This window comes from Microcaecilia unicolor, chromosome 9 (assembly GCF_901765095.1).
Source record: "Microcaecilia unicolor chromosome 9, aMicUni1.1, whole genome shotgun sequence".
Lineage (NCBI taxonomy): Eukaryota > Metazoa > Chordata > Amphibia > Gymnophiona > Siphonopidae > Microcaecilia > Microcaecilia unicolor.
In genome coordinates this window covers 108,539,289-108,563,261 of record NC_044039.1, presented here as the reverse complement: position 1 = coordinate 108,563,261, position 23,973 = coordinate 108,539,289, and the positions used below count along the sequence as shown (strand labels likewise).

Sequence of the window (23,973 nt, the reverse complement as noted above, 5' to 3'; positions counted from 1 at the left end):
TATAAGTGCTTTGTGGGGGAGCTGGGTGACCTGTTGGTAAGGGTGGGTAATGGAGTTCTGGCTGGTAATGGGATACCAATGTCTATGTCTGAGGCTGGTGTGACGGTCCTGCCTAAACCTGGGAAAGATCCCACTGTGTGTGGATCACATAGACCTATTTCCCTTGTGAATGTGAATGCAAAGATTTTGGCTAAGGTCTTAGCTAACAGACTGGCTAGGGTACTGCCGAAATTGATTCATATAGACCAATCTGGGTTTATGCCAAGGCGGCAGGTAGGAGATAAAATTAGGCATACTCTTCATTTGATTTGGGAAGCGCAGTGCTCCCTACCCAGAACAGCCTTGTTGGCCATCGACGCAGAAAAGGCTTTCGACCGAGATAGTTGGACGTTCTTGCAAGAGGAGATAATTTTGGTTCTTGGCTGGCGGCACTGTATGCGGCTCCGAAAGCGTGCCTTAACATTAATGGTGGGTACACATCTTTCTTCCCAGTTGGTAGAGGGACTAGGCAGGGATGTCCCCTATCACCCCTTTTATTTGCATTGTATATTGAGCCTCTAGCAAAACTGATACGTCAGCATCCACATATTCGGGGCATTACGGTTGGAAGGGTGGAACATCGCATCGCTCTTTTTGCGGATGATGTGCTGCTTTATCTTAAAGACCCTGGACAGACATTACCCATGGTGATGGAGATTCTTCGGGAATTCGAGAAGTATGCTGGTCTCAGGGTTAGTATGGATAAAAGTGAATTGTTGGGAATTTCTTTATCCCAAGTGGAGGAAGGTAGACTGAAAGCAGCGTTTGCTTTTAAATGGGCCTCAAATAGCATTCGCTATTTGGGAATCCAGATCCCCAAGGATCTGGGTAGAGTTTACTGTTTAAATTACGGTAAGATAGCAGATCAAATTCGGGTGGAGCTGTCCTGATGGAAGGGATTGTGGCTTTTCTCGTGGGGGCGTATGACAGTAGTGAAGACGAATGTGTTGCCTAGGTTGTTGTTTTTATTCCAATCACTGCCGGTAGCAGTCCCGCGACGGATACTTAAGCAATTGCAGGGATCCTTCTCAGTTCATTTGGGGAGGCAGGCACCCCCGCCTGGCTGGAAGGGTCTTGTGAAGGGCTCCTTAACTGGGTGGGTGGGAGAGCAGTGCCTAATATTGAATGGTATTATCTGGCTGCTCAAATTCGGCTGATCATGGATTGGGAGAGGGGGGAAAATAAGCCAGCTATTCAGGTGGAGCAACTTTATTGCTCTCATTGTTCATTGAACTCTTGGTTGTGGACTACTGAAGGAGTGGGATTAGTACTGGCTGGGATACAGAATCCATATGTAAGACATCTGATGGGATTGTGGGGAGAAGTACAGAAGAGATAGGGGCAAGTGGAACAGATGTCCTCACTTGCTTCGATACGGTGGGAGACGAAATTTGGGACTGGGAGGGAAAATGCTACATATATACGATGGGAACAAATAGGACTATTGTGTTTTAGGGACGTTATGCAAGGGGGATGGGTAAAGAACTTTGAAACTTTGTGCTCCACGTATGCTCTTCCTGATGGAGACTGTCTCCTACTTACAAATTCAGCACTATGTAGGTAACTTTGGGTTGGCAGCAAGAAGACCCTCAAAAAAGGGAAAGCTTGGAAAATTTATGGGTCCTGTTCGGAGAGTGCCTAGGCCAATCTCTGTGATATTAATTTATATAAAAGGCGAGTGTCGTACTCACTCGCAAATGCGCAGTAGAGACCTTCTCTGCCCCGCCCCTGCGTCAATACGTGATGACGAGGGCGGAACAGAGAGGGTCTGTACTGTGGCATTTGTGAGGGAGGGACACCGCCGTCGCCGCCGCCACACCCTCCATCCGGTCGGGCCCTCGCTCCGCTACTGAAACAGCGAGGGTCCGGGAACGCAGCACTGAGCTCTGCTGAGCTGCCGTCGGCCTTCCTTCTTCTTCTCTGCCTGTGTCCCGCCCTCGACGACGTTACGTCACACGAGGGCGGGACAGGCAGACAAGAAGAAGGAAGGCCGACGTCGGCTGCTCAGCAGAGCTCAGTGCTGCGTTCCCGGACCTTCGCTGTTTCAAATTAGCGGAGGGGCCCGGCCGGGTGGAAGGTGGGTGGCGACGGCTCCGGGGGGGGGGGAGGCAGCGGCGAACTCGGCGGCGCGGAGGGGGGGGCTTTCAACCCCCCCTTCCTATAATAGCCCGTTTTTACGGGCTCAAAAGCTAGTATAGATATATTAGGGGATGGGATCCCAAACCATTTATCTTCCAAGGGGCTTGGGAGACAGATTTAAACTGCAGATTTTCTGGCCAAGAATGGGAAACAATTTGTGGTGAGGTTCAAAAAGCTTCAGTGTGTGTGTTGGTGCAGGAAAATGCTTATAAGGTGCTTATCCGATGGTATTATACACCTGATCCGCTGAAGCGGATGTATCCTAATACATCAGATGTTTGTTGGAGGTGTGGGTCTCAAACGGGTACATCCCTACATGTATGGTGGTCCTGCCCCCGGATAGTCCCGTTCTGGCAGGAAATTATGAAAGCATTAGTAATTATGTTGGGAACATCTTTAGTGTGTAGTCCCTCAGTTTGCCTCTTGGGTTTACATAATGAGAGGGTTCCCAAGAGTCCCTCTCATTAAGTAATGAGTTACCCAAAAGGGTAAACTGATGAGTTGGGGGTTGGCAGTGGCTAAGTGCCTTATAGCGCTACACTAAAAGAAAATGGATCCCCCGATTCTGGGAGATTGGAAGTGCAAGCTGGGACAGTTGATACTGATGGAACGCCTTACAGCATATCGAAGGGAGGGGCTTTTACGACACAAAAGGGAGTGGGATAGATTTCAACAATGATTAGCGTGTATCTGATAAGGAGGGGAAGTAAAGAGGTGACACATGAGCACTGAAGGGGTGAGAGGAGGAGGTTGTACTGGGGGGATGGGGAGGGGGAGACTGTCCTGAAGAAACCACAGGGCATTCTTATGACGCATTGGAGCATGAAGTAGATGGGGGTGGGGGAGGGGGATAAAGCGAATGCTACATACCTGTAGAAGGTATTCTCCGAGGACAGCAGGCTGATTGTTCTCACTGATGGGTGACGTCCACGGCAGCCCCTCCAATCGGAAACTTCACTAGCAAAGGAATTTGCTAGTCCTCGCGCACCGCGCATGTGCGGCCGTCTTCCCGCCCGAACCGGCTCGTGTTCGTCAGTCCCATAAGTATCAAGACAAAGACAAGGGATGACAACTCCAAAGGAGAGGCGGGCGGGTTTGTGAGAACAATCAGCCTGCTGTCCTCGGAGAATACCTTCTACAGGTATGTAGCATTCGTTTTCTCCGAGGACAAGCAGGCTGCTTGTTCTCACTGATGGGGTATCCCTAGCCCCCAGGCTCACTCAAAACAACAAACATGGTCAATTGGACCTCGCAACGGCGAGGACATAACTGAGATTGACCTAACAATTTATCCAAGTAATGAGATGTGAATGTGTGGACAGATGACCACGTCGCAGCTTTGCAAATCTCTTCAATAGTGGCTGACTTCAAGTGGGCCACTGACGCAGCCATGGCTCTAACATTATGAGCCGTGACATGACCCTCAAGAGCCAGCCCAGCCTGGGCGTAAGTGAAGAAAATGCAATCTGCTAGCCAATTGAATATGGTGCGTTTCCCCACAGCCACTCCCCTCCTGTTGGGATCAAAAGAAACAAACAATTGGGCGGACTGTCTGTTGGGCTGTGTCCGCTCCAGATAGAAGGCCAATGCTCTTTTGCAGTCCAATGTGTGCAGCTGACGTTCAGCAGGGCAGGAATGAGGACGGGGAAAGAATGTTGGCAAGACAATTGACTGGTTCAGATGGAACTCCGACACAACCTTTGGCAAGAACTTAGGGTGAGTGCGGAGGACTACTCTGTTATGATGAAATTTGGTGTAAGGGGCCTGGGCTACCAGGGCCTGAAGCTCATTGACTCTACGAGCTGAAGTAACTGCCACCAAGAAAATGACCTTCCAGGTCAAGTACTTCAGATGGCAGGAGTTCAGTGGCTCAAAAGGAGGTTCCATCAGCTGGGTGAGAACGACATTGAGATCCCATGACACTGTAGGAGGCTTGACAGGGGGCTTTGACAAAAGCAAACCTCTCATGAAGCGAACAACTAAAGGCTGCCCTGAGATTGGCTTACCTTCCACACGGTAATGGTATGCACTGATTGCACTAAGGTGAACCCTTACAGAGTTGGTCTTGAGACCAGACTCAGACAAGTGCAGAAAGTATTCAAGCAGGGTCTGTGTAGGACAAGAGCGAGGATCTAGGGCCTTGCTGTCACACCAGACGGCAAACCTCCTCCATAGAAAGAAGTAACTCCTCTTAGTGGAATCTTTCCTGGAAGCAAGATGCGGGAGACACCCTCTGACAGACCCAAAGAGGCAAAGTCTACGCTCTCAACATCCAGGCCGTGAGAGCCAGAGACTGGAGGTTGGGATGCAGAAGCGCCCCTTCGTCCTGTGTGATGAGGGTCGGAAACACTCCAATCTCCACGGTTCTTCGGAGGACAACTCCAGAAGAAGAGGGAACCAGATCTGACGCGGCCAAAAAGGAGCAATCAGAATCATGGTGCCTCGGTCTTGCTTGAGTTTCAACAAAGTCTTCCCCACCAGAGGTATGGGAGGATAAGCATACAGCAGACCTTCCCCCCAGTCCAGGAGGAAGGCATCCGATGCCAGTCTGCCGGGGGCCTGAAGTCAGGAACAGAACTGAGGGACTTTGTGGTTGGCTCGAGATGCGAAGAGATCTACCAAGGGGGTGCCCCACACCTGGAAGATCTGGCGCACTATACGGGAATTGAGCGACCACTCGTGAGGTTGCATAATCCTGCTCAGCCTGTCGGCCAGACTGTTGTTTACGCCTGCCAGATATGTGGCTTGGAGCACCATGCCGTGACGGCGAGCCCAGAGCCTCATGCTGACGGCTTCCTGACACAGGGGGCGAGATCTGGTGCCCCCCTGCTTGTTGATGTAATACATGGCAACCTGGTTGTCCGTCTGAATTTGGATAATTTGGTGGGACAGCCGATCTCTGAAAGCCTTCAGAGCGTTCCAGACCGCTCGTAACTCCAGGAGATTGATCTGCAGATCGCGTTCCTGGAGGGACCAGCTTCCCTGGGTGTGAAGCCCATCGACATGAGCTCCCCACCCCAGGAGAGACGCATCCGTAGTCAGCACTTTTTGTGGCTGAGGAATTTGGAAAGGACGTCCCAGAGTCAAATTGGACCAAATCGTCCACCAATACAGGGAGTTGAGAAAACTCGTGGACAGGTGGATCACGTCTTCTAGATCCCCAACAGCCTGAAACCACTGGGAAGCTAGGGTCCATTGAGCAGATCGCATGTGAAGGCGGGCCATGGGAGTCACATGAACTGTGGAGGCCATGTGGCCCAACAATCTCAACATCTGCCGAGCTGTGATCTGCTGGGACGCTCGCACCCGCGACACGAGGGACAACAAGTTGTTGGTTCTCGCCTCTGGGAGATAGGCCCGAGCCGTCCGAGAGTCCAGCAGAGCTCCTATGAATTCGAGTCTCTGCGCTGGGAGAAGATGGGACTTTGGATAATTTATCACAAACCCTAGTAGCTCCAGGAGGCGAATAGTCATCTGCATGGACTGCAGAGCTCCCGCCTCGTATGTGTTCTTTACCAGCCAATCGTCGAGATAGGGGAACACGTGCACTCCCAGCCTGCGAAGCCGCTGCTACTACAGCCAAGCACTTCGTGAACACTCTGGGCGCAGAGGCGAGCCCAAAGGGTAGCACACAGTACTGGAAGTGATGTGTGCCCAGCTGAAATCGCAGATACTGTCTGTGAGCTGGCAGTATCGGGATGTGCGTGTAGGTGTCCTTCAAGTCCAGAGAGCATAGCCAATCATTTTCCTGAATCATGGGAAGAAGGGTGCCCAGGGAAAGCATCCTGAACTTTTCCTTGACCAGATATTTGTTCAGGGCCCTTAGGTCTAGGATGGGACGCATCCCCCCTGTTTTCTTTTCCACAAGGAAGTACCTGGAATAGAATCCCAGCCCTTCTTGCCCGGATGGCACGGGCTCGACCGCATTGGCGCTGAGAAGGGCGGAGAGTTCCTCTGCAAGTACCTGCTTGTGCTGGAAGATGTAAGACTGAGCTCCCGGTGGGCAATTTGGAGGTTTGGCGGCCAAATTGAGGGTGTATCCTTGCCGGACTATTTGGAGAACCCACTGGTCGGAGGTTATGAGAGGCCACCTTTGGTGAAAAACTTTCAACCTCCCCCGACCGGCAGATCGCCCGGCACTGACACGTTGATGTCGGCTATGCTCTGCTGGAGCCAGTCAAAAGCTCGCCCCTTGCTTTTGCTGGGGAGCCGAGGGGCCTTGCTGAGGCGCACGCTGCTGACGAGAGCGAGCGCGCTGGGGCTTAGCCTGGGCCGCAGGCTGTCGAGGAGGATTGTACCTACGCTTGCCAGAAGAGTAGGGAACAGTCTTCCTTCCCCCATAAAAACGTCTACCTGTGGAGGTAAAAGCTGAAGGCTGCCGGCGGGAGAACTTGTCTGAAGCGGTATCCCGCTGGTGGAGCTGCTCTACCACTTGTTCGACTTTCTCTCCAAAAATATTGTCCGCTCGGCAAGGCGAGTCCGCAATCCGCTGCTGGATCCTATTCTCCAGGTCGGAGGCACGCAGCTATGAGAGTCTGCGCATCACCTTACCTTGAGCAGCGGCCCTGGACGCGACATCAAAGGTATCATATACCCCTCTGGCCAGGAATTTTCTGCACGCCTTCAGCTGCCTGACCACCTCCTGAAATGGCTTGGCTTGCTCAGGAGGGAGCTTGTCCACCAAGCCCGCCAACTGCCGCACATTGTTCCGCATGTGTATGCTCGTGTAGAGCTGGTAAGACTGGATTTTGGCCATGAGCATAGAAGAATGGTAGGCCTTCCTCCCAAAGGAGTCTAAGGTTCTAGAGTCCTTGCCCGGGGGCGCTGAAGCATGCTCCCTAGAACTCTTAGCCTTCTTTAGGGCCAGATCCACCACACCAGAGTCGTAAGGCAACTCAGTGCGCATCAGCTCTGGGTCCCCATGGATCCGGTACTGGGACTCGATCTTCTTGGGAATGTGGGGATTACTTAGAGGCTTGGTCCAGTTCGCCAGCAATGTCTTTTTTAGGACATGATGCATGGGTACTGTGGACGCTTCCTTAGGTGGAGAAGGATAGTCCAGGAGCTCAAACATTTCAGCCCTGGGCTCGTCCTCCACAACCACCGGGAAGGGGATGGCCGTAGACATCTCCCGGACAAAGGCCGCAAAAGACAGACTCTCGGGAGGAGAAAGCTGCCTTTCAGGGGAGAGAGTGGGATCAGAAGGAAGGCCATCAGACTCCTCGTCAGAGAAATATCTGATGTCTTCCTCCTCCTCCCACGAGGCCTCACCATCGGTATCAGACAAGTTCATGAACCTGTGTCTGAAGCCGTGCCCGGCTCGACTCCGTGGAAACACGGCCACGGTGTGAGCGTCGAGAGGTAGACTCCCTCGCCAGCACCGGCGAAGCCCCCTCCGCCGATGTCGTCAGGGAGCCTTACTGGAAGGCGACCGCAGTCGGTATCGCAAGCGGCACCGATGTCAGAGACCTCACCCCGGGCAAGGGGCCAGCCGGCGCCTCACTCGACGGTACCGGTGGCGCAAGCACCCCCGGTACCGGAGGGGAAGGGCGCAACAGCTCTCCCAGGAGCTCTGGAAGAACGGCCCGGAGACTCTCGTGCAGGGCAGCTGTGGAGAAAGACATAGAAGCCGATGCAGGCGTCGAGGTCAGAGTCTATTCCGGGCGTGGAGGCTGTTTCGGGCTGTCCAAGGTGGAACGCATCGACACCTCCTGAACAGAGGGTGAGCGGTCCTCCCGGTGCCGATGCCTACTGGCTGCCGACTCCCTCGGTGACCCAGAGCTCTCGGTACCGATATGGGAAGGAGACCGGTGTCGATGCTTCTTTGACTTTTTCAAACGAAGCATGTCACCGGAACTTCCCGGTACCGACGAGGAGGACGTAGAATCCAACCTTCGCTTCCTCGGGGCCGAGGCCGAAGAAGGTCGGTCTCGGGGGGGCTGTACCGCAGGAGCCCTCAGGGTGGGGGAGACCCACCCGAAGGCTCACCGCCACCAGCAGGGGAATGGACAGCCCTCATCTGCACTCCAGTCGAAGCACCACCGTCCGACGACATCAGCACTAGTGGAGGTCCCGGTGCCACCAACGCCGACGCAGCCTTTCGATGTCTCGGTACCGACGATGCAGAGGGTCGATGCCTCGATGCAGTCGATACAGTCGATGCCGAGGTCGGAGGTCTTGACGCTGTCGACATCGATGCACTCAATACCCCCCGGTGCTGTTGCCGACAAAGAGCCCGAGAACAACACGTTCCACTGGGCCAATCTCGCTACCTGAGTCCTTGTCTGTAAAAGGGCGAAGACTACAGGCCTGCGGGCGGTGCCCAGCCCCCAGACACTGAAGACACGACGCGTGCCTATCAGTGAGCGAGATTACCCGGGCGCACTGGGTGCACTTCTTGAAGCCGCTGGGAGACTTCGATGACATGGGCGGAAAAATCACGCCGGCGAAATCAAAACTCGTAATTGCGGTAAAGGCACCAAAAAGAGGGAGAGGAAAAACTCGAACCGAGGCCTCAAAAGGGCCTACCCCGAAAACGAAAGTAAACTTAACGGGGCAAAAAACTGGAAATACGGGAAGGGGAAAAAGACCAAAAAGGTCTTTCTCCGAAATCCCTTTTTTTTTTTTTTACACTTAGCGAAAAGCCAAGAGACACGCGAGGGTCAACTTAAGGGGCGCGAACTGCGCAAACACGACCGTCCCGAGCGCGGACAAAAGAAGACTGATGAACACGAGCCGGTTCGGGCGGGAAGACAGCCGCGCATGCGCGGTGCGCATCGGCGCGCGAGGACTAGCAAAGGCCTTTGCTAGTGAAGTTTCCGATTGGAGGGGCTGCCGTGGACGTCACCCATCAGTGAGAACAAGCAGCCTGCTTGTCCTCGGAGAATAAATAATAACATAAAAGTTTGTTTGGTTGTACATGAATAAGTTTTGAGGAACAAGGACAGCAAGATCAAAGCTGTGGCGAATGTATAGGTGGTATGTACTTCATGGTTTTGTAACTTAGATAACATTTGTTCCTGCGACTGTAGCAGTGGGAAACTTGTGTTTATTTTGTGTATGCTGGAAGTTAAAAGTACAATAAAAAAAAAATTTTAAGAGAAAAAAAAAATGTATTCCAGTAAAAATACCCACACAATGTTACAACTTGTGTGTGAAAAGAAAATGTGTGCATAATTCAAAATTTCTAAAGTATTCATGTAAATGCAAATCCCTTCCCAATCCAACCATTTAAAAACACAGGTTAAAACACAAGCACATGCAGCTTTATGTGCATAAGTACATCTGCAGACAGGTGTAAGTATATCTGAATCACCTAGACAGGATCTTAGAAAGTGCAGGGGCGTCTCTTAACATCCCAATTGAGGGAGGAGGGGATACCATATAAATGGCAATACCCTTTGCATTAATATTTCTCAAGAGGGCAAGCAGCGACAAGTGGCATCGCTAGAGGCGGCCCAGGAATATCTACGACACTCTGGAGAGGGTGAGCCGAATCAACCAAAGGAGCAAACAGGAATGGCACACAGTAACAAACCAAAATGGCAGAGAGTCTCACATGGACGGGGCCACCTGAGGAGGCAACTATCTGGAAAGCAGGTGGCAGATCAAACTGGAAAATGAGGAGATCAGAAGCAAACCAGATGGGTGATGGTCCTCAGTGGAATGCAATGGCTTGAACAGTGATGATCTAAGGCGTCTTTAGGAGGTGGACTAGTAGAAAAGGCGGATAGAGAGTTGGAGACGACACTTTTTTCTCAAGAGACATGTCTCAAGTTGGTAATTGGGCAGGGAGTGTTCTTAGAGATGGAGCGGGTGCTACAGCAAAATGTGCAAGGTTCCCTGGTGATGGGAGGGGACTTTAACCTTACAGTGAACCCCTCACTAGATAACTCGGTAGGACAAGTGGGATATGCTAAAAAGGATAGAACGGCCTTAGGAAAGTTTATGGCTAGATGGGGGCTGATAGATCTTTGGCAAGTGACTCATGCACAAGAGAAGGATTACATGTACTTCTCATCAACACATAATTCTTACTCTAGAATAGATTTATTGCTAGGAGATGGGGCAATTGCTGGGGCTCTGCAGGAAGTACATATTGAACCGCGAACGTGGTCGGACCATGCCCCAGTGGTAATGGAGTTAAGGACCGAAGGGAGGTCAGTAAGGCCGAAGTATTGGCTACTGGATGAGGCCCTCCTGAGGGAACCAAAAAATGTAGGCGATTGAAAAAAAAAAACATAAGAGTATATAGAATTCAATGATGTGAGGGGGATACACCCAGTAAGTTTGTGGGAGGGATTAAAGGTGGTTATGCAGGGTCAACTGATAGCGCTGCGGGCTCATTTAGGAAAGGTAAGGGAGGCACAAGAGGCTAATATTAGAGAGACCATAATACAAATAGAACAGACACATAAAGCGGAGCCGTCTGATAATCAGGCAACTGAGAAGTTACATCAATGCCGGTTGCAGCTTAATGAGATACAGCTGGCTGATCTTGCAAATCAATTACAACAAACAAGGCAAGAATATTTTGAATTAGGGGAAAAAGCAAGTAGGCTGTTAGTTAATAAGCTTAAAAAGCAAAGCCATCGTAACTATATAGGTAGCCTTAAAAATCAGACGGGCCAGAATGTCACTCAGACAGAGCAAATTCAAGCAATATTTTATGATTATTCCAAACTTTATGAGTCGGAACAGGCTATATCTGGGTCTGGTATAAAGAGGTATATGAAACAGTCAGACATACCTCACCTGTCACAGGGGGAGACGGAGATGCTCTCAGCTTCAATAACATTAGCAGATGTTGAATGGGCCATCTCGGATCTCCCCCTTCCTAAGGCACCAGGTCCAGACAGATTTCCCGTGAGATTTTACAAACTATATACATCACTCTTGGCACCCCTGCTGCTAAGGCTTTTCCAATCATTTGATCATGCACAAGAGCTTCCATACTCTTGGCGGTTGGCAGCGATAACTCTATTGTTGAAACCAGGGAAAGACCCGCAGGACTGCAGCTCATACAGACCAATCTCACTGCTAAATGTTGATTATAAAATATTTACAAAAATTTTAGCTAGACACCTGCAAATGGTCTTACCTAAATTAATTCACGGGGATCAGACGGGGTTCATCACAGGGCATCAGGCCTTCAATAATATTAGATGTTTGATACATGTTATACAACAGATAAGGGATGAGCACGAACCGGCGGTGCAGCTATCAATCAAAGCTGAAGAAGCAGTTGATCGAGTAGAGTGGGCGTTCTTATTTGCAGTACTGCGACGGGTGGGGATAGGGGGGGCGCTACCTGAGTTGGCTTCAATTATTGTACCAAGCACCATTTAGCTATACTAAAAGTCAATGGATCATACACTAAACCACCAGAACTGCATAAGGAAACTAGACAGGGGTGTGCGGTTTCACCCTTATTATTTGCCCTCTTCATGGAACCCTTGGCATGTGCTGTTCGGGCGGACTCGAAAATTAGGGGAGTGGTGAGAGGGATGAGGGAGCATAAGCTTATGTTGTTCGCAGATGATGTTCTCCTGACTATGACACATCCAGAATCCTCAGTAAGGAGAGTAGTAGAGGTAATGGCGCATTATGGGACTTTGTCGAGCTTTAAAGTTAACATTACCAAGTCCAAGCTTTTGAATCTAACGATTCCATCTCAGGAGGTCTCTCAGCTTCGGTTAGCCTTCCCATTTGCTTGGGCTACCAAGTCTATTAAATATCTGGGGGTACAGATAACGCCAAAATTGGAAGAGCTATACAAGGCGAATTTCCCAGCAAAAGTAATAGAATTAATGGCGGAGCTGGATAGATGGGAGGGTCTGAGTGTCTCGTGGATGGGGAGAATTCATGCATTAAAATGATGCTACTCCCTAAAATGTTATATCTATTTATGGCGCTTCCCATTCCAATCCCCCATAGTTTTTTTTGCACAGCTTAATCATAAGCTATTTGCTTATATTTGGAGGAAATGCTCCGTTCCAACCTCATGGTGGGGGGGTATGGGAGTCCCAAATTTTTTCTCTTTGCTATCAGGCGGCCCAATTGAGGGTATTAGCAGATTGGAACCCATACGCGAGCAAGAAATGGCTGCACTGGGAGAGAGCGTGGTTGGGAACGTGTTCTTTAGGAGATGTGCTTTGGCTCCCAGGCAGAGATTTGTTGGCCGTAATGCTTAGGGTTCCATGGGTGTGAGTTACCTGTTAGCCACTTGGTACCAAATAAGGAGGGGTTGGTTTCCGGAACGAAACTACTTCTTGCAGACCTCCATAAGCAAAGTTCTGGGATTTTCACTGAGTGAAACAGAGAAGGTATATCGGGAGTGGACACAAGCTGGGTGACACACATTGGGTTAGTTATGGGATAATGGTGGGATGGTTAGTTTTGAAAACCTTCAGGAGGAATATGGGCTACCTGCTAGAGATCAGGTATTCACTGTAGCGTGCGACACTATATACACTCTCATGCCCGGGAGGAACTGGATTTGCCGGAAACAACGATAGAACTGGCAATGAAGAAGGGGGAGGAAGGGGTAGTGTTTCTCGCCTATACTTGGCCCTGTTGCAACGAGCAGACCCTAAAAGGTTCTATATAAAAAGGTGGGAGGAAGCATTACATAGCACATATACACGGACGGCTTGGGAAAGAGTATAGATATCTATTCAAACCTTCTTTGGCACAATCAATGATAGAGAATGGGTTCAAAATGTTCTATTGGTGGTATTATACACCGGTCAGAATACAGCGTATATTCGCTGGGGCATCTGCTGATTGCTGGCGTGCATGTGGGGCGAGGGGAACATTCATGCACATATGGTGGGAGTGTCCAAAAGTGCAAGAATATTGGAAAGCAGTGACAGCCCAGTTAAGTCTAGTGTTACAGTATACATATCCGTGTACGGTAGAACATTGCCTGCTTCATTTTAAATCTAAAACAATTAAATCCTCCCATCACAAACTGGCAACTCAATATTTAGCTGCAGCGAACTAGCACTTGCCAGGGTCTGGAAACAACGGACCCTTCCAGATATGCAAGTGATAAGTCAAAAAATGGACTACCTACACCAAATGTCAAAATTAACAGCGTTGAAGAGAGGCAATATGGAGGCATTCAATAAAATATGGCAACTATATGAACAATTACAAACTCGTGTTTCAGCCTCACCATGATGCGGGATGGGGAGGAAGGAGGGAGGTAGGATTAGTATGGGGATGTAGTAGTTTAGGGGTCCTCTGTTGTTTTTTACTTGCTTTTGTTGAAGCCGATGTTACTGCTGGCTAAATAAGTCATGTGAGATGGAAAATTATTGTATGCGTCTGATTGTGGTTTATATCTATAAAAATTATATTAAAAAAAAAAAGAAAGTGCAGGGGAGGAGCTGGCTGTCATGGTACATGTGGGATTCATAGGGACATAGGGAAATGTGGGAGGGAGGTTCTGGAAACCAAATTTAAGCTCTTAGGTAGAAAGCTGAAGTCCAGATCCTCCAGGGTCGGATTTTCAGAGATGCTCCCCATTCCAAGAGCAGGACTCAAAAGGCAGGCAAAGCTCCAAAGTCTCAATGCGTAGTTGAGACAATGGTGCAGGGATGAGGGGTTCAGATTTGTTAGGAACTGGGCGACATTCTGGGAAAGGGGGAGACTGTTCCGAAAGGTTGGGCTCCACCTCAACCAGGATGGAACCACGCTGCTGGCGCTAACTTTTAAAAAGGAGATAGAGCAGCTTTTAAACTAGATTGGGGGGGGGGGGGGGGAGCCGACAGTCACCCAGGAGTGCATAGTTCAGTGTGGAGTATCTTTGAAGGATACTATTGCAACAGGACATTTAGGGAATCCTAGTAAGAAAGTTTCAACAATGCTGAAAGCAAGTCAGGTCTGCTTAATGAGAGACCAGGATAAAGGATGCTCATTACCCCCTCCAACTTCTAAGCAGCTTGTAGATCAAAGGAAAAAACCCAATTTGAAGTGCCTGTATACAAATGGTAGAAGCCTAAAAAATAAGATGGGAGAGTTAGAATATATAGCACTAAATGATGAGGTAGATATAATAGGCATCTCAGAGACTTGGTGGAAAGAGGACACTGTGTTAACAAAGTACAAACTGTATCACAATGATAGAGAGGATCAAATTGGAGGGGGGATTGTGCTACATGTTAAAGAGGGAATTGAGTCAAATAAAATAAACATTCCACATGACAAGGATAGCAGCGTGGAGTCTTCATGGATAGACATTCCATGTGTGAAGGGAATGAGTATTCTTGTACGGCTGTACTATCATTCACTGGGACAGAACAAACAGACGGATGAAGGTGGATAAAGGTGAGCAGGTTGATGTAGTTTATCTAGATTTTCAGAAAGCTTTTGATAAATTCCTCATGAGAGACATCTGAGAAAATTAGAGTCATGGGATAGCAGGCAAGGTTCTAGTGTGGATTAGGAATTGGTTATTGGACAGAAAACAGAGGGTAGGGTTAAATGATCAATATTTCTCTCAATGGTGGAGGCACTCTCAGGGATCTGTACTGGGACTGGTACTATTTAACATATTTATAAATTATATGGAAATCGGGATGAGTGAGGTGATCAAATTTGCAGATGATATAAAACTATTCAAGGTTGCTAAAACACATGCGGACTGTGAAATATTGCAGGAAGACCTTAGGAGATTGAAAGACTGGCCACCCAAATGGCAGATGAAATTTAATGTGGACAAATGAAAGGTGATGCGCATTGGAAAGAATAATCCGAATCAAAGTTACCCAAAGCTAGGGTCCACCTTGGGGGCCAGCACTCAAGAAAAAGATCTGGGTGTCGTTGTAGACAATACGCTGAAATCTTCTGCTCAGTGTGTGGCAGCAGCCAAAAAAGCAAACAGGATGCTAGGAATTATTAGGAAAGGGATGATGAATAAGACCGAAAATACTATAATGCCTTGGTATCGCTCCATGGTGCTTCCACACCTTGAGTATTGCATTCAGTTCTGATCGTTTATCTCAATAAAGATATAGCGGAATCAGAAAAGATTCAAAGAAGGGCATCCAAAATGATAAAGGGGATGGAACTCCTCTCGTCTGAGAAAAGGCTAAAGAGATTAGGGCTCTTCGGCTTGGAAAAGAGACAGATGAGGGGAAATATGATTGAGGTCTACAAAATCTCGAGTGGTGTAGAACGAGAAGTAAACCGATTTTTTACTCGTTCCAAAAGTACAAAGACTAGGGGACAGGACATGGAAATACTTTTAAAACAAATAGGAGGAAATATTTTTTCACTCAATGAATAGTTAAGCTCTGGAACTCTTTACCAGAGGATGTGGTAACAGTGGTTAGCGTATCTGGGTTTAAAAAATGTTTAGACGAATTCCTAGAGGAAAAATCCATAGTCTACTATTGAAAAAGACATGGGAAGCAACTGCTTGCCCTGGGATTTGTAGTATGGAGTGTTGCCACAATTTGGGTTTCTGCCAGGTGACCTGGCTTGGCCACGGTTTGGAAAACAGGATACTGGGCTAGATGGACCACTGGTCTGACCCAGTATGGCTACTCTTATGTTCTTATGTTTATGATTGGCAATTTTATAAAAGCTCATTTCTGTGGATAATGCATTGCTCATCAGTAGGAATGTTTTTTTTAAAACTGTCCTGCAAGTATAGCTTGCAACTTTGCTGCATCTGAGAAAAAGGAACATTCGGTAAAGAGTACAAACACATCAGATAAAAAGCAACACTTATTTAATGCAAAATTAAGAATGCAGAGTGAAAAGCACAGCTTTGACTTGGATGCTGTCCCCTGCCATTAAGGTTAGGTATAAATGGGCAAAAATGTTCATGCATATTTTAGTTTTGCTATAAGCATGAAACAGAAGTAGCAGTTTGCTTTTTCTCACTTGGAATATGGCCTGAGCCCCAGCTTGGACGTGTCTCTCTACAATATCCACTTCCGACATATGGTCAACAGCATCCTGGTAAGAGATATTTCTTGTCCAGCTTGGATTTCGAACATGACCAGTTGTTGTTTTTGTTTTCTCCTAATAAGAAAAAATAATAACTGAAATAAACTATACAGTTATAACCCTTCAAAAATATCGAGGCTATTAACCTCTTGTACACAAGCAGCTTGCAACTATTACTAAGAGAAAAAGGAACTCCAATTGGATTACTAAATTTTAAGTGGATAAACTGAGGCATAGAAAAGTTACAAAAGACTACTCTAGGTTAACGTGATTCCCAAGTACCAAGAAATGTGGTCAGAAAATATGGCAGAGAGATACAGAAATATTTTCCATTGTTTTGGATGCCACAGACTTGATCAAAACACGTTTCCATAATTGGATAGGTTACCCTTACATGTTTACATCTTATGAACTCCACAAGGAAACTCTCTGGAACACTACAAATTCTACAGTAAGAATTAGCAATAAATTACTTTGGCTGAGTGAGATTAATTATGTGTAAAACCAAACTGTTTGGAGACACTGCCCCCAACTTAAAGAGAAAAGTCTTATTCATCACAAAGCCAATGCTACATCCAATACTTTCCACTACACTCTAACATTAGCCACAGATGTTACTTGTAGAGTGTGAATGATTATAATGAAGAAGTAGATGCTTCAATCTGAGACAGAAGTTATATAATTTACTAAACACTGCAGGACTGAGATTACACTCAGTCTTCAGTTTCATTGATCTGTGCTATAAAAATACCTCGTGTTAAAAAGAAAGGTAAGGTGGCTAGAAGCAGATAAAGTCTCAAAGAACTCTAACTGGCTCTAGGTGAGGACCCACCTAGAATATTGTGTTCAGTTTTGGAGGCCGTATCTTGCTAAGGATGTAAAAAGAATTGAAGCGGTGCAAAGAAAAGCTACGAGAACGGTATGGGATTTGCGTTACAAGACGTATGAGGAGAGACTTGCTGACCTGAACATGTATACTCTGGAGGAAAGGAGAAACAGGGGTGATGATACAGAGGTTCAAATATTTGAAGGGTATTAATCCGCAAGCGAACCTTTTCCGGAGAGGCGAAGGCGGTAGAACGAGAGGACGTGAAATGAGATTGAGGGGGGGGGGGGGGCAGACTCAAGAAAAATGTCAGGAAGCATTTTTTCATGGAGTGAGTGGTGGATGCTTGGAATGCCCTCCCACGGGAGGTGGAGATGAAAACAGTAACGGAATTCAAACATGCGTGGGATAAACATAAATGAATCCTGTTCAGATGGAATGGATCCTCAGGAGCTTAGCCGAGATTGGATGGCAGAACCGGTGGTGGGAGGCGGGGCTGGTGGTTGGGAGGTGGGGATAGTGCTGGGCAGACTTATACAGTTTGTGCCAGAGCCGGTGGTGGGAGGCGGGGCTGGTGGTTGGGAGGCAGGGATAGTGCTGGGCAGACTTATACGGTCTGTGCCCTGAAAAAGACAGGTACAAATCAAAGTAAGGTATACACAAAAAGTGGCACATATGAGTTTATCTTGTTGGGTAGACTGGATGCACCGTGCAGGTCTTTTTCTGCCATCATCTACTATGTTACTATCCAGCTCATTTTCGAAAGTGATCACCGGCCATTTCCAGACATAAATCGGGAGATGGCTAGCGATTTCTTAAAAACGGCAAAATCGGTATAATTGAAAGCGGCATTTTTAACAGCATCGCCACTTTCCCGTCACTTCGCCGGCAAAAGTTCAAGGGGGTGTGTCGGTAGCTTAGCGAAGGCGGGACATGGGCAGGCATGGGTGTGGCTACCAGATGGCCGGCTTTTGCCGATAATGGAAAAAAAAAAAAGCGGCGTTCAGCAGTATTTCGCCGAGTTTACTTGGTCCTTTTATTTTCACGACCAAGTCTCAAAAAGGTGCCCCAACTGACCAGATGACCACCGGAAGGAATCTGGGATGACCTCCCCGTACTCCCCCAGTGGTCACCAACCCCCTCCCACACTAAAACAATAAAACTAAAAACCTTTTTTGCCAGCCTATATGCCAGCCTCAAATGCCTTACCCATAGAATGTGTTCTATCCTCTGACAGCCTTTCCCTGGTTGTGATGTGGCTCTCGGGTGAGTGTGACACCTTTTCTGTTAGGTGCACTGCAAAGTCACATCAGCAATGCATTGTGGTGGGTGTAGGGTAGTGGGCTCTACTCCCATGGTGTTTTTCCCCCTGCTAACTGTTGGAATGTAATTGTATTTTACATGCATTGCCTGTCACCTATTATTTCTCTGTGATTAAGTAATTCACATCAGAGGTCACAGAGTAGAGAGGTCACATAGCTATGCAACTTCCTGTGGGGGTTAGATGCAGCACATGCAGCACATGGAGCACATGGAGCTCATGATCTCTCCTAACCTGAGAGGATCTATGGTGGTGTGAGCATCCATTACCATCTAAGCACATGGAAGGAGCTGATAATACAAATGTATAATAATATGTATATATAAGCCTGTCTGATTATAATCTAACTACAAACTGTGAGTAAACAGATGTTTTGTTACTTCAACTTTAAAGTGACTCAGCAGTGAATTATTCAGGGGTGAATGAGAGAGAGATGAAGAAAGAAATTAACATTTCTAAAGCTGAAGCTGTGTGTACTAAAATCTGCTAATTATTTACTACAAATAATCCAACAAAAGGGTTATGGGCCCAGGGTCCAGGAATTGAAAAAGAAGAGAAATATTACCAGGCAGAAAAAAAGGCCACATTTTTCTCTTAAGTTTTAAAGGAAAGATTCAGTCTGTCTCTCTCTCCCCCCACACAGCAGACAGAAGGCTAAGAAAATGGCTGAGGGAAGAAATTCACCATTTTTCTATTCTCTCAAGGTGCCTAAATTAACTGAGTTTAATTATCAGCAGTGGGAACTAAGATTCATATGTCTCCTTCGAGCAAAAAGATTAAATATATGCTTAGACCAAGACAAAACAGCTGAAAATATGGCTGAATGGGACAATGCAAACTATTATGTGAAGTGCATGCTTTTGGAAGCTCTCTCAGAGAAACAAGCCATATTAGTAGAGGGAAAAGATACACCAAAGGACATTTTATATAAACTGAGAACTATGTATGCAACTACATATGCAAAGCAGCAACCAATTTGGTTGGCAGAGTTGAATGAAACCAAATTAAGGGATAAAAGTAAATGTAATGATCACATTATGCATCTTATGTCTTCATTTCAAAAGTTAGAACTTTCTGGAATTCCCATGTGTGATGCATTGAAAAGAGCATTTCTTTTTACCTCACTATCAAAGAAGTTTGATGTTTTTAGGTCTGTAAATGAGGCCATTGAAGGGCAATCTTTTGAACAGACAACATCAAAACTAAGGCAGGAATGCATAATAAATGATTCTGAGGAGATGTGTTCTCAAAGCAAGTCAGAGAGAAATGAAACAAATTTCTTGGCAAAGAACAGAGGAAGGCGGAGCTATGGGAAAACTCCACCCAAGGGCAAGCTGATTTGCTACTCATGTGGAAAGGAGGGACATGTATCTAAATGGTGTAAGGAAACACAAAACACTCCCTCTAGCTCACCTAAGCCAATGGAACTAAAGAATTTTCAAACCAGGAAATGTATGAAGGACAAAGATAAACACAAGGGTTTTCTAATGGCAGAAAAATCTTTGACTATGGTAAATAATAATTCAAATGAAAGTACTTGGATTTTGGATTCGGGGAGCACATGCCATTTAACCAATTGTAAGGATTTCTTTCAGGAAATGTGTCCAGAGGAAGGTATTCTTAAAACTGCAAACGCAGGGACTGCTAAGATCCAAGCAAAAGGTATTGGATTCTTAAAATGCAAAGTGTCTAATGAAGTTACAGAAATTCCTGTAAGTGATGTCTTGTATATTCCCCAAGCAGTTTGCAATATGCTTAGTGTATCTACATTAGATAAGAAGGGATTTGCGATTCATTTTGAAAACAGTAAGTGCACAATCTCTAAAAATGATGAAGTGTATGCTGAAGCTTTTATGCATAATGATGTTTATAAGCTGAACATTTCAGGTGAAGCCTCACATATGGCGCAAGTAAGGAAGAATGATGGTAAATGTAGTCCGGAAATCTGGCACCGCCGCCTGGGACATCGTGATTCTAAGGTGATCCAGGATCTTTACAGTAAGCAACTAGCCACTGGCATTCAGATAAGTACAGATGCTGGTAAAATGGAGAAATGCATAGACTGTGTTACTCAAAAAGGTGTGAGACCCTCATTTCCTGCATACACAGGAAATAGGAGTAATAAAGTGCTGGACTTAATACACAGTGACTTATGTGGACCGTTTAATATCCCATCATTGGGAAATAACAGATTTGTGCTAATATTCTTGGATGATTTCTCTAGATATTGTGTGGCCTATTTGCTGAAAGAGAAAAGTCAAGTCACAGACATGCTGAAGAAATACGTAGCCATGGTGAGCAACAAATTTGAAAGAAAACCAAAGGTTCTTCAGACCGACAATGGTGGTGAGTTCACTTCACAAAGCATGCGCACATTTCTAGAACAAGAAGGCATTCAGCATATCACAACAGTAGCTTATACACCAGAGCAAAATTCTGTTGCAGAGAGAAAATTTAGGTCAATTGTGGAAATGACCAGATGTATGCTGTCAGATAGCAATCTCCCTAAAAGACTATGGGGGGAAGCCATTCTCACAGCAGTGTACCTACAAAACAGAATGCCAACTAAAGGCGCTGAGCGCACACCACATGAGACATGGCATGGTAGGAAGCCAAACCTGTCACACATAAGAACATTTGGAAGTACAGCATATGCTCATGTACCAAAGCAAAGAAGGCATAAGCTGGATTCCACAACAGAAAGGGGCATTTTAGTTGGCTATGCTCCAGGACACAAAGGATATAGAATTTTGAATCTGAAAACTGGCATTGTTGGCATAAGACATGTTACATATTTTGATGAAAACAAAAGGGTTGATAAAGGCTGGATTATCCCAGATGAGCCTTATCATCCAGAATATGAAACTAGAACCATAATAGACATGCCAGTGTATATAAATGCCATACCAAGGCAGATGTCTGAAAGCAACTCATCTGTATCTAACGAGGAACAGGCAGAGGAAGCAGACACAGAAAGGATCATTGAAGAAGACAGTACAGTTGGAGAAGGGGAATCAATTGGAGAAGAACTCTCAGATATAGAGGATGCGGAAAGGTCAGACCAACCTGTTGTCAGACGCTCATCCAGGGAAAACAAAGGTGTTCCACCCCCAAGACTGTCTTACCTAACAAAGTCAGCAGAAGCTCAAGAGCCCTTAACATGGGATGAGATTGAGAAAATGCCAGCAGAAGAAGCTGCTGAATGGCGTAAAGCTGCACAAGAAGAAATTGATGCATTGGATAAAAATAATACTTGGATTCTTACAAAATTACCTCCTGGCAAGAAAGCTATAGGATGCAAATGGGTATTCAAGTTAAAAAGGAATGCACAAGGAAAAGTGGAAAGGTATAAAGCCAGATTAGTGGCAAAGGGATATCTTCAAAAATATGGAGAAGATTTTGATGAAGTGTTTGCACCTGTAGTGAAACACACGACAATCAGAACACTTCTGAGCATTGCAGTCTCAAAAGGCATGCAAGTCAACCACATTGATGTGAAAACAGCGTTTCTTCACGGAGATATAACTGAAGACTTGTACATGGAACAGCCAACAGGTTTCATAAATACAAAACAAAGACAGCTAGTGTGTAAATTAAACAAAGGTCTTTATGGATTAAAGCAAAGTGCAAAATGTTGGAATGATAAATTGCATGAAATATTGACAAATTTAGGATTTAAGCAAGGTGAAGCAGATAAATGCTTGTACACTAGGTGCAGAAATGGACAATATGCATACATTTTAGCTTTTGTTGATGATCTGCTCATTGCAAGCAAAAGTGAGCAAGAGTACAAGGACATTGTAAAGTGTTTAAACCAGAATGTTGAGATAAAAGAACTTGGAAATGTGTCATACTATCTTGGTATAGAAATTGAGAAACAAAATGATGGTTCTTATCTTCTAAGCCAGAAGCAGAAAATAAATGAGCTTATTGAAAGTTTAGGTATGCAAGATGCCCAAGTTGTAAGCACTCCCATGATCACTGATTTTCTGAAGGATGAAACAGTAAGAGAACCTTTACCAGATAACATCCAATATAGATCAGCCATAGGTAAGCTTTTATATCTAGCTACCACATACAGGGCTGATATAGCAAATGCAGTAGGAATTTTGAGCAGAAGGGTCAGCTCACCTACCAAATCAGATTGGACTGCAGTTAAAAGGATGGTAAGGTATTTAAAGGGTACCATTGATTGTAAATTAAAGATTTCAGCCAATAGTAATCCAAAACTAATATGTTACTGTGATTCAGATTGGGCAGGGGATCATTCTGATTATAAATCCACAAGTGGATATGTGTTTATGTATGGAAATGTACAAATTTCATGGGCCAGTCATAAACAAAGTATTGTGAGTTTGTCTTCTACAGAAGCTGAATACGTGGCTGTATCGGAAGCGTGCAGAGAACTGATGTGGATTGAAAAACTTATGCTGGATTTTGGAATAGCTGAAAAGAGACCAATCCAGATAATGGAAGATAATCAGAGCTGCATCCGACTGTCACAGAATGACAAGGTTCAGTCACGCACCAAGCACATCGCAACGAAATACCACAACGTGCGAGAGTTGGCGAAAGAAGGGGTCATCAGTCTACACTATTGTCACACCAGTGAGATGACAGCTGACATCATGACCAAACCGTTACCCAGAGAACATTTTGTGAATCTGCGTATAAAGCTTGGACTTTGTATGAATAAATAATTGCATGACAGTTATGCATGAGAAGGGGTTTGTTGGAATGTAATTGTATTTTACATGCATTGCCTGTCACCTATTATTTCTCTGTGATTACTCTGTGACCTCTGATGTGAATTACTTAGAGAGGTCACATAGCTATGCAACTTCCTGTGGGGGTTAGATGCAGCACATGCAGCACATGGAGCACATGGAGCTCATGATCTCTCCTAACCTGAGAGGATCTATGGTGGTGTGAGCATCCATTACCATCTAAGCACATGGAAGGAGCTGATAATACAAATGTATAATAATATGTATATATAAGCCTGTCTGATTATAATCTAACTACAAACTGTGAGTAAACAGATGTTTTGTTACTTCAACTTTAAAGTGACTCAGCAGTGAATTATTCAGGGGTGAATGAGAGAGAGATGAAGAAAGAAATTAACATTTCTAAAGCTGAAGCTGTGTGTACTAAAATCTGCTAATTATTTACTACAAATAATCCAACACTAACTGGGTCAGAGTGTGTCCAGTTTTGTTTCCGGTAGTCCATGAGGTAGTGGCCATTTTTGTAAGCCAGTTTTAGATCCCTTTCATGTGTCACCCACGTTTGAGAACTTAGTTATTACCTTGAATGTTGCTGAAAGAGGGAATTGGTACACCATTCTGCCAGCTCTGACCTACTGCTAATCTCAGTACCAGGGAGACTCTTTGCCAGTGGGCCACAACCTCTGATCTGCAGTTAACTGTGAGTAAACATGCTTATTCAAATAAAGGACTTTTTCAAAGAGATTAGTCTTCAGGTGTCAACTGGTGTGCCAAGGTTATACAGCAGCAATAAGTCCTAGAGGCCAGCGTGTATGCAGGTCCCTGGAGCACTTTTAGTGGGTACCGCAGTGCACTTAAGGCAGGCGGACCCAGGCCCATCCCCCCTACCTGTAACACTTGTGCTGGTAAATGGGAGCCCTCCAAAACCCACTGTACCCACATGTAGTTGCCCCCTTCAC

General features: G+C 46.1%; 1 protein-coding gene across 2 annotated transcripts in view; it reads right to left on the bottom strand.

Annotated features, from left to right (window-relative positions):
- The window catches only part of RALGAPA1 (Ral GTPase activating protein catalytic alpha subunit 1), an 882,008-nt gene that overhangs the window by 701,729 nt on the left and 156,306 nt on the right, over positions 1-23,973 (bottom strand). For both annotated transcript variants that reach the window (XM_030214290.1, XM_030214291.1), the window contains exon 12: positions 16,075-16,215. In XM_030214290.1, coding sequence (XP_030070150.1) covers positions 16,075-16,215 — 141 coding nt within the window. The remainder of the gene's footprint in view (positions 1-16,074; positions 16,216-23,973) is intronic.